The sequence below is a fragment of the Microtus pennsylvanicus genome, chromosome 15 (genome assembly GCF_037038515.1).
Source record: "Microtus pennsylvanicus isolate mMicPen1 chromosome 15, mMicPen1.hap1, whole genome shotgun sequence".
Taxonomy (NCBI): Eukaryota; Metazoa; Chordata; class Mammalia; order Rodentia; family Cricetidae; genus Microtus; species Microtus pennsylvanicus.
The window spans coordinates 366,634-381,529 of record NC_134593.1 but is presented as its reverse complement, the minus strand read 5'-3'; the positions used below and the strand labels follow the sequence as shown (position 1 = coordinate 381,529).

Here is a 14,896-nt window from a genome sequence, read left to right as displayed (position 1 = left end):
AGTTCTATATGCTCATAAACACACACAAGTTCTCTATGTACATAAACACACACAAGTTCTCTATGCACATAAACACACACAAGTTCTGTATGCACATAAACACACACAAGTTCTGTATGCACATAAACACACACAAATTCTGTATGCACATAAACACACACAAATTCTGTATGCACATAAACACACACAAGCGTCCTCTAAAACAATTGCTGTTTATCTCCCTCTATTACTGGGACCCCACAAAAGTATCTGCAGACGTACTCCAGTGATGTTGCCATCCCGACCACTCATGGACTGGAGCACAGCCTTATCCAATCCCAACTTGAGGCTAGCTTTATCAAACATTTCTCTCTCGTAGGAATTACGAGTGATGAGTCGGTAAACCTTCACAGCTTTGCTCTGTCCAATTCGATGACACCGTGCCTGGGCCTGGTTAAAAGAGCAAAGATGCACATAATATCAAGTCTTAGTTCTTCACACTCATAAAGAGCCATGAAATCAACCCCAAACCAAAAACTTCAGAAAGAAATTTCTGCCCCATCTTGTTTAACAGGGGTCAGCAAACTAGTTTTATTTCTTTCTTCCGTTTTCCTTTTCTTTTTTGGAGACACTGTCCTGACTCACAGAAACCCCCTGCCTCTGCCTGGGATTAAAGATGTGAGCCACCACATCCACCTCTGCAAACTAGTTTGTATGCCTATCTCTCATGAAAAGGAATAATAAATGAAATCTGATTGAAACACAGACCATTCACCTCCATGCCATCTGTTATTGGCTTTGTGCCACAGCAGCGGCTGAAACAGAAACTACAGCCTACACTCAGTATTAGATTCCCTACAGATGTTAGCTGACTACAGCCTCCACCCACATCCTCCACTCAGTATTAGATTCCCTACAGATGTTAGCTGACTACAGCCTCCACCCACATCCTCCACTCAGTATTAGATTCCCTACAGATGTTAGCTGACTACAGCCTCCATGGCCTCCACTCAGTATTAGATTCCCTACAGATGTTAGCTGACTACAGCCTCCACGGCCTCTACTATTAGATTCCCTACAGATGTTAGCTGACTACAGCCTCCACAGCCTACATTCAGTATTAGATTCCCTACAGATGTTAGCTGACTCGTGACTAAGCTACCAGCTCTAGATAAATAATTTCCTCTTCTTGAAAAAGGAGTCTTTCTAAGAGAACGTGATTTATTAAAAATCTCTTGGATTAGGCACATTGTTTGTTTTTTTTTTTTTTTTCTAGACTAGGTTTCTTTGTAGTTTTGATGCCTGTCCTGGAACTTGCTCTTGTAGACCAGGCTGGCCTCAAACTCACAGAGATCTACCTGCCTCTGCTTCCTGAGTGCTGAGATTAAAAGCGTGAGCCACCACTGCCTGGCTTACTATTATTATTATTATTATTATTATTTATTTTTTTGGCACGTAATTTTTAAGGAAATAATTTCCTTTACCTGCAGGTCATTCTGTGGATTCCAGTCTGAATCAAAGATAATACAAGTATCAGCAGCTGTAAGGTTAATACCAAGTCCACCAGCACGGGTGCACAGCAAAAAGACAAAGCGGTCTGAGTCAGGCTTGCTAAAGCGGTCAATAGCAGCCTGTCGAAGGTTGCCTCTAACTCGCCCATCAATCCGTTCATATAAGTACCTGGTAAGGATGGGTGGATATCAAGAGGGAAAAAGTGGTTAAGCAGAGAAGCCAAGGTCCTGCATGTGCCAAGCAAACATTCTACCACTGCACAACAACTATCCTTGAAGCTTTATGAAGATATAGAGACATTTTATCATGACTCATTTCTTACCTCCTCTGGATTAGATAATCCTCTAGGATATCTAGACAGCGTACCATCTGGGAAAAGATCAGAACTTTATGGCCCCCAGCTTTAAGCTTTGGAAGTAACTTGTCAATAAGAACCAACTTGCCAGCTGACCGAACCATGGCCTGCAAGTGGAAATCTTGAGGTATAATATGGCAAGCTTCCCGAAACTCCATCAGGATTTTTTCTTCTGCACCTACAAATAAAAAAATCAAAGTTGAAGTCGTGAATAAGTGAGAACATACAAAGTCTTATTTAACATAACAGCTTGAGATAAATAAGCAAAGTAAAAAGCAGTATGATCTTTGACCCTTCTTTCCTCCCTCTGTTAGTGAGCACCACACACAGACACACGCGCACACACACGCAGACATGCGCATATCAGACACACACGCGCACACACACGCAGACATGCGCATCACAGACACACGCGCGCGCACACACGCAGACATGCGCATACACACAGACACACACACACGCACACACACACGCACACACACACGCAGGTTCTGCTCTACCATTCCGTCACAGTCTATTGGGCAGAGGCTCTCAAAGTGAACACAGAGAACTAGGCTTGTAGCTGACACACCCACAATCCCCGTGGCATTTAAGTTACAGGTGTGCGGTAACTTAAATTGTACAAATTGGTATATGGGTACAGGGAATGCAAATTCATGTCCTCATGCTTATGCAGCAAATGCATTAATAGCAGCATTTCTCACAAAAAGTTCCAAACTTTTATATCCAAGCTAATTTTCTATTCTGCTATATAAAGCATGTTAATTAAGACAGGTCTTTCATAGACAATGACTAAACTGGAACATACCTACTATTATTAACATACAATCATCTCCCCATGAAAATATTCATTATGAGGTACCAGTAAGAACATTTATCCAGAATGCAGAATAATTTGAGTCCTTACTCATGAAATTCTACATAAAAAAAATCCTATTTAATTCAAGAAATTTTTTGTAAAACCAAGGAAATAGAAATAATCAGAATGGTCAGCAAGATTGTTCAAAAGATAAAGGTGCCTGCCTCGCAAGCCTGGCTACCCGAGTGTGATCCCAATAGCCCACATGGAGGTGGAAGGAGAGACGATTCCACAGTGTTGCCCTCACTCAAGTCCCAGCCCCCATCACAACAGACACACACGCACCCCCCCACACTGTCCAGGACTCGAGCGCCCTCACCATTGATGAGGTACGGGTGGTTACAGCACTTGCGTAACTCCATCATGGTGTTCAGCAGGTTAGGCATGTTGGTGTGACCTGCTCCTTTGGAAAGGAAGGAGAAATTCTTCTCTAAAATGGCTCGGTAGTACTTCTTCTGGATGTTGGTAAGCTCTACTTCAATGATAGTTTCCTGTTTGGGAGCCAAATTTTTTTCCACATCCTCTTTGAGTCTTCTCAGCATCATTGGCTTGAGAATGGCCTGTAGTTTTTGAACCTGTGGTTCATTATAAAGAGACAAAGAAACCACTAACATTACATTATATCAGAAGGGAAAAAGAAACAAACAAATATCACATTACATCATAAAGAAAAAAGAAACCAATAGGATTACATTACAACATGAAACAAAATTAGTTCTCTACTATCTGAAGATTGTAGATTATGAGTTAATACCTCATCAGACAGATTTCTTACCTGCTCCTCTGTCTTGAGATCTCCAAAATCCTTAAGGAACTCTGATTCTGAAGGGAACTGTGAAGGCTCCAAGAAATGGAGCAGGCTGAAGAGTTCCTCTACAGTGTTCTGCAGTGGTGTTCCTGTGAGTAACACTTTATGCTCCTGTACGGGAGAAGACAGAGGATTTGGAGAGATCCACCAAGCATGCAGTCAGTTGAGTTTTATCGACACTATGACCCCATCATGGGTCAGATTATTGCCTTAACTTTTCTTTTACTTGCTCACTCAGTAACAAAGCTATTTAGGAGATGCCCTTATCTGACAGACTAAAACTAAGTAAATACCGACTTTAACCAAATAAAGTACTAGTAACTCAGATTACACTATCCAAATTCATGTCTCTCCACATTAACATAGAAATCCTAATTCGCTCCTCTGTGGACTGTTTTTGTGGTCATTAGTTCTCTGTAATTCCTCCCAGAAAGGCTCCCCGCTGGAACCCAGGCTGCCCTGTGACTGGCTTGACAAAGAGAATGCACTGGAGTCGGAGTTCAAGGGCTCCACACTCCACCTGACCCTTCTTTCTGGGGTCAGTCTGTAAGGAAGCCCACCCAATCTGGCCCACTAGAAGAAGAACGGCCAGGAGTAAGATAACCTAAGTGTTCCAACAAATAACTACTATCAACTGTCAGCTGCAGCAACATTAGTGACCCAGGAAAGACCACCAGGAGAACATATTAGTTGAGTGTGGCCCAAGAGGCTCAACCAGAGAATCATGAAAAATAGAGTTGTTGTTTTAAATATTAATCTTTGGGATAGGTAACTAAGGTACCTTCCCACTGTACCTCATGATTAAGAAGCACTCATTTATAGCTAATTTTCAAATCTAAAACTTATAATGTTTATGACTTTCAGAGGCCCTCTAATATGGGTTTTCATTCTAGGGCAGTTTTCATTTCACAGGAAAGTTAGATTAAATTTCAGATGTCTGTGTGTATAAGTCACTTTGGAGTACTCACCAGGTCCATATGCTTCAGACTATCGAGTAGCTTGCAATTACGGTTCTTCAGTCTGTGGGCTTCATCGATGATAACACAGCGCCACTCAATTTCACGAAGCTCAGGACAGTCTGACAAAATCATCTCAAAAGTGGTGATCAAGGCATCAAACTTATATGCACCTGGGATGAGGCGACCCTAATTATGAAACCAGTGCAGTCAGAAGAGGCACCTCCTAAACACGTGCCCACCTGCAGAGTTCTGCATTTCCTTACATACTTAAGGAAGTTTACACAGCACAACTGCACTACTACCAACTTCTGCCACTGTTTATATTCCCAACAGTCAGTGCCAAATCACAGACGTGATATGCACTTTTCTCAACAGATTCAGCTTCTTGAAAAGAATAACATGCCTACCTCACTGAGTGGAGCTGGATATTTCTGACCATTGTATGCTTAGCTAATGTAAATCTGTCTTAGATCATTCCTTGGTCAACAATGAGGTACACAAGATGTTGAGCAAGGCTGAAACATACTACAGGGAAAAGTGGAAGCCGAGCCAGGTAGCTCCGTGTAACCTAGCTGACTCAGGGAGCTGAGGCAATAGCAGCACAGTTTGAGGCCAACCTGGGCTACACATGGAGCCCTTATTTCAAAACCACTACAATAAATAAAAAAATACAAGTGGCCATAGCTAATACAGAACATGTTAATATTGAACCCTAAAATTCAAATAATTTTAACAAAATTAAGAACTATAATATATGAGAAAATTTAGCTTAGAGATAAAAATCATAAAAAAGCAGCAATAAATAATTAATTATACAAAATGGGTGATTCAAAATTTTTTTCTTCAGGAAAAAGCACCTATTAAAATTTCAGTCATTCAAAAAAAGGGCAATTGTATTTAAGTTTATTACCACATGTAAGTTTATCACTCTGAAAAATACTTTAAAACTCATCAGTGCTTTTAAAATTCTACTTAAATTACATGTACCAGCTGGGTATCGTGGTGCATAACTATCATCTCGGTATTCAGGGAGCTAAAGCCAGGCCAGGCTGCACTGCAGAACTTGACTCAAGCAAAGAAACCAATTCATCAGAATGATGCATTCATATGTGAAATCAGAACGGCCAGTGACTCACGGGTAGAAACAGCTAAGTCCAGCCCCACTATTGCATAAAAGAAGACCTTAAATCACAGAGAGCCTCAGAAAACATCTTTAACTCCTAAGCAGCCCCTGATATACTAGGTACGTAGGCCTACGTTCACTACGCACAGCATTCCCAAGACATACCACTCACCCGAGAATCCTTACAGTACATTTCATACTGCTGAATCATCTGCCGGCTTGCCAGGCTGCCATGGTACACAATAGTGTTCATCTCCGTCCATGTGTTGAATTCTCGCTCCCAGTTAGTAATGGTGGACAAGGGAGCAATGACCAAAAAGGGACCGTGGATGCCTACATTATATACCTCCTGCAGGAAGGCAATCGACTGAATGGTTTTGCCTAATCCCATTTCATCAGCGAGGATGCAGTTCTGCCTGCAGATTTCGAGGTAGGAATAGGAGAGAAGAATATGTCAAAAATTTATCATCTTAATGAAAAGAATTTACCTAGGAAAAAATATATATAAGAATAATTCCTAGACTAAGCTTACATGCTATAAGATCACTTTTCTTTACCTGTTATACCAATTGAAGAGGAGCCAATTGACTCCTTCTAACTGATATTCCCTCAGTTGGTTCCTGTTTTTATACTCATGTGACAGCTCCAATTTCTTCCAGGCACTTGCCTGTGGACGATTCTAAAAAGTAAAAAAATCTGAATTAGTGGTGCAGCAACACTTATAAAATTACTAATTGTAGTAGTTTAATCAAATGAAAAACTTGCTTGGATTATAATCTGTGAAATACATTTAAATTTATGACTGCATGTTATTTCTAAAGGAAAGAATGCCTACTGGGTAACTTAGGAAGAACCCATGAAACTACTTTAAGAAATTTGGGGTGGGGGGGCTGGAGAGATGGCTCAGTGGTTAAGAGCACTGGCTGCTCTTCCAAAGGTCCTGAGTTTAATTCCCAGCAACCACATGGTGGCTCACAGCCATCTGTAATGAGATTTGGTGCCCTCTTCTGGCCTGCAGGGATACATGCAGGCAGAGCACTATATACATAATAAATAAATAAAATAACTGTTTAAAAAAAAAAAGAAAAAAAGAAATTTAGGGGGCTGGAGAGATAGTTCAAAAGTAAAGAACACTGGCCAGTCTTCCAGAGGTCCTGAGTTCAATTTCAGCATTCACATGGAGGTTCCCAACTGTCTATAACCATAGAAGGATGGGCGTCAATGCCCTCTTCTGGTGTGCAGACAAAACATCCATACACATAAAGTAAATAAATATTTAAAAAAGGAAATAAATAAAGAATGGGTACATTATTAGTCAACCCTTCTTTACATGTTAGAGAATTTTCACTGTAGAAAGCTAAATTAACAAAAACTTCTGCAAGTAGGGAAAAAAAATAAAGCCTTGAAATAACAACCCTTTCCATTAGCACATTTATCATCGACACCCACATGTACCTACCACTCTTTTGAGTTCTGGGTGCCTTGACTGGATCCGCTTAAATTCTCGAATCTTGCCCTCATCAACATCCTCTTTTAGCTCCCATGTACTGTCCTCGTAGGGCAGAGAGCACCACTTCACCAGGTAGTAGATGACAGGCTGGGAGAGAGCAAAGCCAAAGCAGCTGATTAAAGGGAGGAACCGGACTCTCATACGGGATGTCAAGGTATTCGTCCATAGGTGCTGAAAACACCAGGCTGAATCCACAACCACACGCTCAAGGAAGAAATGCTGAAGCTCCAACTGAGACCTATTCTATAGGTGTCCACTGTAGGGGAGACAATACCTCTTCTCTTTTTGTAATTTAAGATAGTCACTGCTGGGCTGGAGTGCTGGCCCTAGTATGCTGAGGACTCTGGGTCTGATCCTAGGGACCACAAAAATAAAATTAAAAAGATGATCATTCAGTCCTGCAAAAGTATTTCCATTATAGGCTTATATAAAAGCAGGTACAATTGGACAGATCAGGCATAGCCAGGTGTGGTGACCCCTGCCTTTAATCACAGCACACAGGATCCATCTGAGTCCAAGGCCAGTGTGGTCTACAGAGGAAAGCGCTAGGCAGGAAAGGGCACAAAGAAACCCTGTCTAAAAAATCAAAACAAAAAATATTAGGGAGAGTGCACTCATAGGAATCTCTATGAATTCACGATTCCTCCTTGAAACAGCTCCCATTAGGGTGTACGTGTTTCAAATAGAAATGATCCAATGGCTTTTTCTTTACCGTGGTGACTCGAGCCATTCCATCCAAAACCTTTTGTACAAGTCACATGTTTCTAGCATATCAGCTTATTTTTCTAAATAATATACTTATTTCTATTGTTAGCTAATGAAAAATAGAAATCAAACCTACTTTGGAGAGGGGGAAATGAATTCAGAGAATACTACTGTCAAATACTGGGAACATTAACTATAATATCAAAAGGCCAGAACATTTTCAGCATACCAGTTGTACATTTCAAAGGGTCCAAACATAAGACCAGTTACTTTGGCTAAGTACGGTGACAGGATACATAAGACTGCCATGGTAGAAAAGACTGAGGAGGACATATATTATATACGTTATACTTAGTAGACTATTTAGACATTAAAACATTAATAGGCCCTGAGTATCTAAGGTCCTATCTGAGTTCCTCTGAAGTCTGAGAAAACAACTTTGCAATGTCACAGAAGGAGGACTGACTCACGGATCCTGTTGGGAGTGACATGTGGGAATGAACCTCATAGCTCATAAGCCTAGCTTACCACTTAGCATTGGTGCTATTCTCTCCTGGTCACTGAAACAGGCCATAAAAACTTTGTGAACATTTTAGAAGAAAAGGAAGTCTGACATGTAGATATAATTTAAGACGGGGGTGAGTTCATTTTTGGCTTAGATCAAGTGTGACTCTTTGGAAAATGAAAAAGGAAACTTCAAATACATGACCATAAACAGAATATGTTCCCTAATCTATAAGTTTTAGTACAGTGATTCCCAAACAGTTTATGAAAGAAATATTCCCAGAAAACAAACTTGAAAATACATATCTTGTACCCTCAGTCTAAATTTATACAACAGGAACTGTAGGTTCCAAAATGGTCTAAAATGACAAATGAAAAGTACTAAAATTGCTGGGCAGTGGTGGCGCACGCCTTTAATCCCAGCACTCAAGAGGCAGAGGCAGGTGAGTTTCTGAGTTAAAGGCCAGCTGGGTCTACAGAGCAAATTCCAGGGTGGCCAGAGTTGTTACACAGAGAAACCTTGTCTTAAAAAACCAAACCAACCAACCAAACAAACAAAAATGTACTGAACTAATGGTAAGTTCAGGAAATACAGAAAGCCGGAAACCTGTGGAGTGTTTTTATACTCATTGATTTAAGGCTTAGTGTGCAGGGTCTCCACACAGCCTGAAGGAAAGGGAGAGACCACAGTGAGTAGCTCTTGCAAATGGAGCTCTAAGATGCATGAAAATCTATCTCTAGTTCTTGTACTCCTTTGCCTTCCCACTATATTCTAAGAATCCCACAAAAGAAACTCAGAAATACCTTTTCAGTCCAATTGGTTTTTCGGCCACATCTGAAAAATAAAGGATTGGCAAGCAAACCAGCAGAAACCTGCAGGAAGTCTCTCATGTTTCTCCATGCCCAACTCACCTCACCATTATCCTTGTCAACACTGTGAGACTCGTCCAGTATCCTATCAACCTCTACGTAGTCTGGATTGAAGGGTTCTTCATCCTAGGTGAGTTATGAAACCAAACAGTAAGGGAGGAAAATCACTGCCAGTAAACCTAGCTATACCTTTCTATTTCATCTTTACAAGTTTAAAAAAATAAATTAATTGGAATTGTGTATTTTTCATAGCATTAAAATATATAAATTTTACTCAGGAGGATCTCTGTGAATTCAAGGCTTCCCTGGTTTATAGAGCCAGTTCTAGAACAGCCAAGACTAACACAGAAACCCTGTCTCAAAAAACAAACTAACAAAACCTATAAATCTATTTCTTACTGTTACCAGACACAGAATCTCTTCTCCCTAACAGGCTACTGGATGTTCTGGATGCTTTCTGGTCTTCTGAGTACTCTCTATCTGTTGAACTAGTCACCAACACATATAAACTTGCTCTATTGTATTTCATAATGCAAACAAATGCCTCTTCTTGACTATCACTCTGAAACTGTCTTTCTGCTCTGCTTTATTGAGCTTTCCCAAGTGTTTCACAAAGATGCCACCTCCATTGGTGGAGAATATAGTGGGAAGGCAAAGGAGTACAAGAACTAGAGATAGCTTTTCATTATTAGAGTAATAAGGCCTTAAATGAGGCAGAGCAGATTACAGGGATTTTATCACCTCCATTGGTGGCATCTTTTCACTCTCCCTTATGCTTGTATAATACAGTTACAAGTCAAGGTCATGAAAAACTTCTAATTGTTAAATATAATGGACACATTTCTTTGCTTATGTAGCTTCTTTGCTTAATTAATTAGTAGTAATCCTAGATATAAGAAATTAAATTTCCTTTATTAGTATTTCTACCAATACTACATGAGAAATCTGATTTTTAAAAGTTTTCTCAGACTGGAGATAAAGTTCAGTTGACAGAATGTTGTTCAGCACAAAAAGCCATGGATCACATCTCCAGCACACATAAACTATGACCCAGCACTCAGAGGGAAAGGCGGTTTAAGGTCAGAGTTACACAGTAAGTCAGCCTGAATGTCTCAACAAAACAAGTTTTCTCTTAGTGAGAAAGTTGTTTGTATCTAAAGAAACAGCTGATAGTTGAAAGTTAAAAGACCAGTATAGGAGAGAAGAGAGCTGAGTGTGGATCAGGCTACTTTATCGTCTTCCAGAAAATCCTCCATGCACAGACTTATCACAATCTCACAGTGCTGAACTTTATACCTCTCTAACAGACTGTAACCAAACCCAATAAAACAATGGAATGGTACCAATTAAATAATCAAAATTAAAATTCTATACTCATACACACAAGTCAAGCATATCTTTTGCAGAGGCTGATAGCCTGGTAACTAATTTGTGCCAGGAAAGGAAGGGAAGGCCATGTGATGGGTACGGCTCTGTAATAGCAGCCCTTGAGAGGGGAGTCTGAGGACAGCCTGGATACAAGAGCCTGTCATCTCATAAGAAAGTAGAAAGTAATAATAGTCAATACTGAGTCCTAATTACCTCATGAAAGAAGTGTCTCATCTGAGCCATTTTTGTTTTGAACCGCTTTAGTTTCTGATGGATCCTCTTATCCTTCTCCAGCTGGGAGATAGTTGCCCACTCACAGTGCAGGTAGGAGCTACAGTGGGTGGAAACAGCCAATCACGCCATGAGAAACCAGCAACAGGTGGGGCAAATGTGTGCTTTAACAGAAGACAGCTTAAACTTTTTTTGAACTGTGCAAACCACCTACTCTGGGACACATCTAGACACCCACACTTCCTACTAGCTACCAAGCAATGCTAACTCTGTTTGTTTACAAACTACAGTTTAGAGTAATAAGGCCTTAAATGAAGCAGGGCAGATTACAAGGAATTTTATCAGAAACTGCCCTCGCCTCACTTTGCTAAAAGGAAACAGTCATATTAATTCCTGAGATTGTCTGATTAGCCCTTGGAAAAACTTAAAGCAAAAAACAAATAGACAAACAAACCAACAAAAAAAGGAGGGGATAAGGCATATTCCCAAGCACACAGGTCTCCATGAGAGACTCCTTCAGAACTTGTGGACTCAGGGTGAGCAGTAGTCTTGATGGGAGACCCTTCCCCATCCTGTTGACATAGGGTGAGCAGCTCTGACTGCATGTAACTTACTAGTTCTTATACTTGACAAAAAACTCCTCGGCCTCAGTGTACTGTCCAGAAGGAAGCTGAGAAGAAGTATAGAAATTATAGTCATTTGTATATCAAAGACAGATCTTTTAATTTCATCAACACACGGCAGAACTTCATCCTAATGTTTCCTAAATATTTCATTAATCAAGGGACTAATCCGGCACCAGAGGTCTGAGAGCTAAAAACAGTAATCTTTTATCCATTGTAAACAAAACAGTGAAAAAAGTGTTTTCTAGCTAGTTTTCATACAGCATCTTAAAACCATACCCTAGCAATATACTCTGCTATTCAAAGGTGCTCACTAAATAAAACTTGTGTGGGCTGGAGAGATGGCTCAGAGGTTAAGAGCACTGACTGCTCTTCCAGAGGTCCTGAGTTCAATTCCCAGTAACCACATGATGGCTCACAACCATCTATGAGATCTGGCGCCCTCTTCTGGTGTGTGGGAAGCAGAATGTTGTACACATAATAAATAAATAAATAAATTAATTAATTAAAAAAACCAAATAAATAAAACTTGTGAACTGTGGATGCAGCTCAGTAGTAGAGAGTCCCTGTCACAGGGAAAATAAACCTATGAATGCAACATAAAAATGCTACGAATGACATTAAGGACAGAGAGGCCTCACCTCTTTCTTCACAACTCGCATGGAAAGCACTTTGTCCACAATAGCAGCATCTTCTTCACTGGGATTCTCCTGTGGCAAAAGATGTTGTCAGTCAACAAAATGAGTGTGGCCGTTCACGCCAATAACCCTGCACTCCAGAGGCTGAGGCAAGAGGATTGCTGCCTGGCCTGTAGAGTAAACCCTATCTCAAAACAACAACAAACAGTAACACACACACACACACACACACACACACACACACACACACACACACACAGCGCACAAACTCTCACATGGCTAACGCTAGCTTACCACAAAGAACTGCATGGAAGGCAGAGTCTCTCCATCAGGTTCCTGCACTGGTTCTGGGATGATGGGCTCGGGTTTTATTGGACCAGTTACATCGACCTCCTCCTCTTCTTCATCATCTGTTATCTTTATATCCAAGTCCTCTGTATATTTTTTTCGTTTAACTTGGCGGTTTGAACGTCTCTTCTGTAGAGGAAATACAAAGTGAGAATTTTTTGAGGCAGTGACTCATGTATCTGTGATATAGGTTGGCCCTGAAGTATTGATATTACTTCCATGCCACTTTTTTGTTGTTTTAAATATTTATTTATTTATTTAGTATACAATGTTCTGTCTGTATGCCTACAGGCCAGAAGAGGGCGCCAGACCTCATTACAGATGGTTGTGAGCCACCATGTGGTTGCTGGGAATTGAACTCAGGACCTTTGGAAGAGTTGCTCTTAACCACTGAGCCATCTCTCCAGCCCCCATGCCATTTTTCAAAAAGAAAACTTTGAAAGGTATTTGCCTATGCTGGATGTACATTTTATTCCAAAGTTCTCATGAAAAAACAAAACTCTGTGTGTGTGTGTTTGTGTGTGTGTGCATAGTGTGTAGTTCAGGTGTCAGGAAACTTTTGGATCAATTCTCTCTGTCCACCTTAGGTTCAAGGATCAAATTCAGGTAGTCAGGCCTGCATGGGAAACTCTTTTACCCCATGAGCTGTTTCTACTGGCCTTTGATATTTTGACAAAAATATCCATTTTCATATGTAGTCTTCTGTCACTTTTTTCAGCTAACGCTACTTCTTTTCTCTTTTCCTTCCTTCGGTTTTCTTTTCCTTTTTGGTTTTACAAGGCAAGGTTTCTTTGTGTAACAGCCCTGAAACTGGGCTATTCTGGAACTTGCTTTGCACACCAGGCTGGCCTCAAACTTAGAGATCTGCCTACCTCTGCCTCCCAAATGCTGGGATTAAAGGCATGGGCCACCAACTCCCAGCTCTTCCTTTTTTGTTTATTGTTTTTATAAGGCAAGTCTCTCTCTGCATAACCCCAGCTGTCCTAGAACTCACTATATAGATCAGGGTGGCCTTGAAGTCTGCCTCTACCTCCAGAGTTCTAGGATTAAGGGTATGTGTTACCATGCCTTCAAGTTTAGTTAACAATATTCCTGAGACAGTTTTCTCACTTCCCTATTTTCTTAAATTTTTAAAATTTTTATTTTATGTGAATGGATGTTTTTGCTTGCAGGTATGTATGTCTGTCCACCACTTTTACACCTGGGGCACACAAAGGTCAGAAGAGGATGTGGGACCCCCTGGAACTGCCATGTCGGTGATAGGAATCCAACTAGGTCCTCTGAAAGAGCTGTCAGTGCTCTTAATCATAGAGCCACCTCTCCAGTCTTGAGACAGTTTTTTTTTAATAAATTTTAGGTCGGTTGGGCATAGCAGCACATGCCTTTAATCCCAGCACTCAGGAGGTAGTCAAAGGTGGATCTGAGTTCAAGACAGCCTGGTCTACAGAGCTAGTTGCAGGACATCCAGGGCCACACAGAAACCCTGTCTCCAAAAATCAATAAATATAATACATATATATATTTTTATGTTATATCTATAATAATGTAACACACACCATATAAATATATAGGTATATAAATGTATGAATATTTATATATCTATGCATATATAGACATGTATATTTAGATCTACTTTATTCTTCCAAGTGGCTAAATAAGTCATTTTTACTGTAATTTAATATTTGCAGTTCATAATACAAAAATAGGGAAGCAGAAATTATTTTTCAGCATAATATATCCCCAGAAAAAGAACCAATTACAGAAATAATAGAATTGAGCAAACTTGCATAACATAAAATTACTTTGTAAAGTCAATATTCCTAGGGTTTGGGAGATGGCCCAGTGGTAGGGCACTTGCCTAGCACACACAGTCTTGGGTAAAGTCCCTCAGCACAGCAAATAGACAAATAAATGAATCAGTAACAATATTCCTTTTTGGAGGAGGAAAGAATGCAGTGAAAAAGGATACCATTTATAAAAGTAAATACTAGCTAGATGATTAAATCTCTTAAGACATAAAATCATATGAAGAAAAAAAATTATAGGTTATAAAGACAAATTTTGGTAAATGGGTATATAAACTTGATCTAAAACATTTGTTTTAATTAGAGAAGCTGATCCTAAAATACGGAGAAATAAAACAGTTATGCTGAGAAAGAAACCAAGAGAAAAAAAATATAACTTAAAAAAGCCCTAAAGAAGGTAAAAGATCTCTAAAATTAAAACTTTAAATACTGGTGCATATAGAGTCTCTGTGTGACTTTCTTTGGGGCCAAACGACTGTGGGAACTGGGCAGGACAGAAACCCCAACAAGCCGGCCCTCCCTCATGTTACAAAATACAAAATAGAAACCACTACAAGAAAAGACTCCCCTACTCACAGAGTTAAAGAACTAGTGTCACAAAAAGTGGTGCATCTCCAAAAGTAATTTACAGACTTGATGTATCCCTGTCAAAATGACCACAATCCTTAAAATTATATGGAAGCACAATAGACAAACCCG

The 14,896-nt window shown here is 40.1% G+C and overlaps 1 protein-coding gene across 4 annotated transcripts in view; it reads right to left on the bottom strand.

The window, feature by feature from the left end:
- Chd8 (chromodomain helicase DNA binding protein 8) overlaps nt 1–14,896 on the bottom strand; it is a 71,341-nt gene that overhangs the window by 18,302 nt on the left and 38,143 nt on the right. For all 4 annotated transcript variants that reach the window (XM_075950339.1, XM_075950342.1, XM_075950341.1 and 1 more), the window contains exons 6-19: nt 12,339–12,521; nt 12,048–12,116; nt 11,398–11,453; nt 10,766–10,883; nt 9,227–9,310; nt 7,055–7,192; nt 6,153–6,274; nt 5,768–6,011; nt 4,482–4,658; nt 3,481–3,624; nt 3,025–3,280; nt 1,814–2,024; nt 1,464–1,659; nt 262–429 (exon numbers count right to left, since the gene is read on the bottom strand). In XM_075950339.1, the coding sequence (XP_075806454.1) occupies nt 262–429; nt 1,464–1,659; nt 1,814–2,024; nt 3,025–3,280; nt 3,481–3,624; nt 4,482–4,658; nt 5,768–6,011; nt 6,153–6,274; nt 7,055–7,192; nt 9,227–9,310; nt 10,766–10,883; nt 11,398–11,453; nt 12,048–12,116; nt 12,339–12,521 (2,166 nt within the window). The remainder of the gene's footprint in view (nt 1–261; nt 430–1,463; nt 1,660–1,813; nt 2,025–3,024; nt 3,281–3,480; nt 3,625–4,481; nt 4,659–5,767; nt 6,012–6,152; nt 6,275–7,054; nt 7,193–9,226; nt 9,311–10,765; nt 10,884–11,397; nt 11,454–12,047; nt 12,117–12,338; nt 12,522–14,896) is intronic.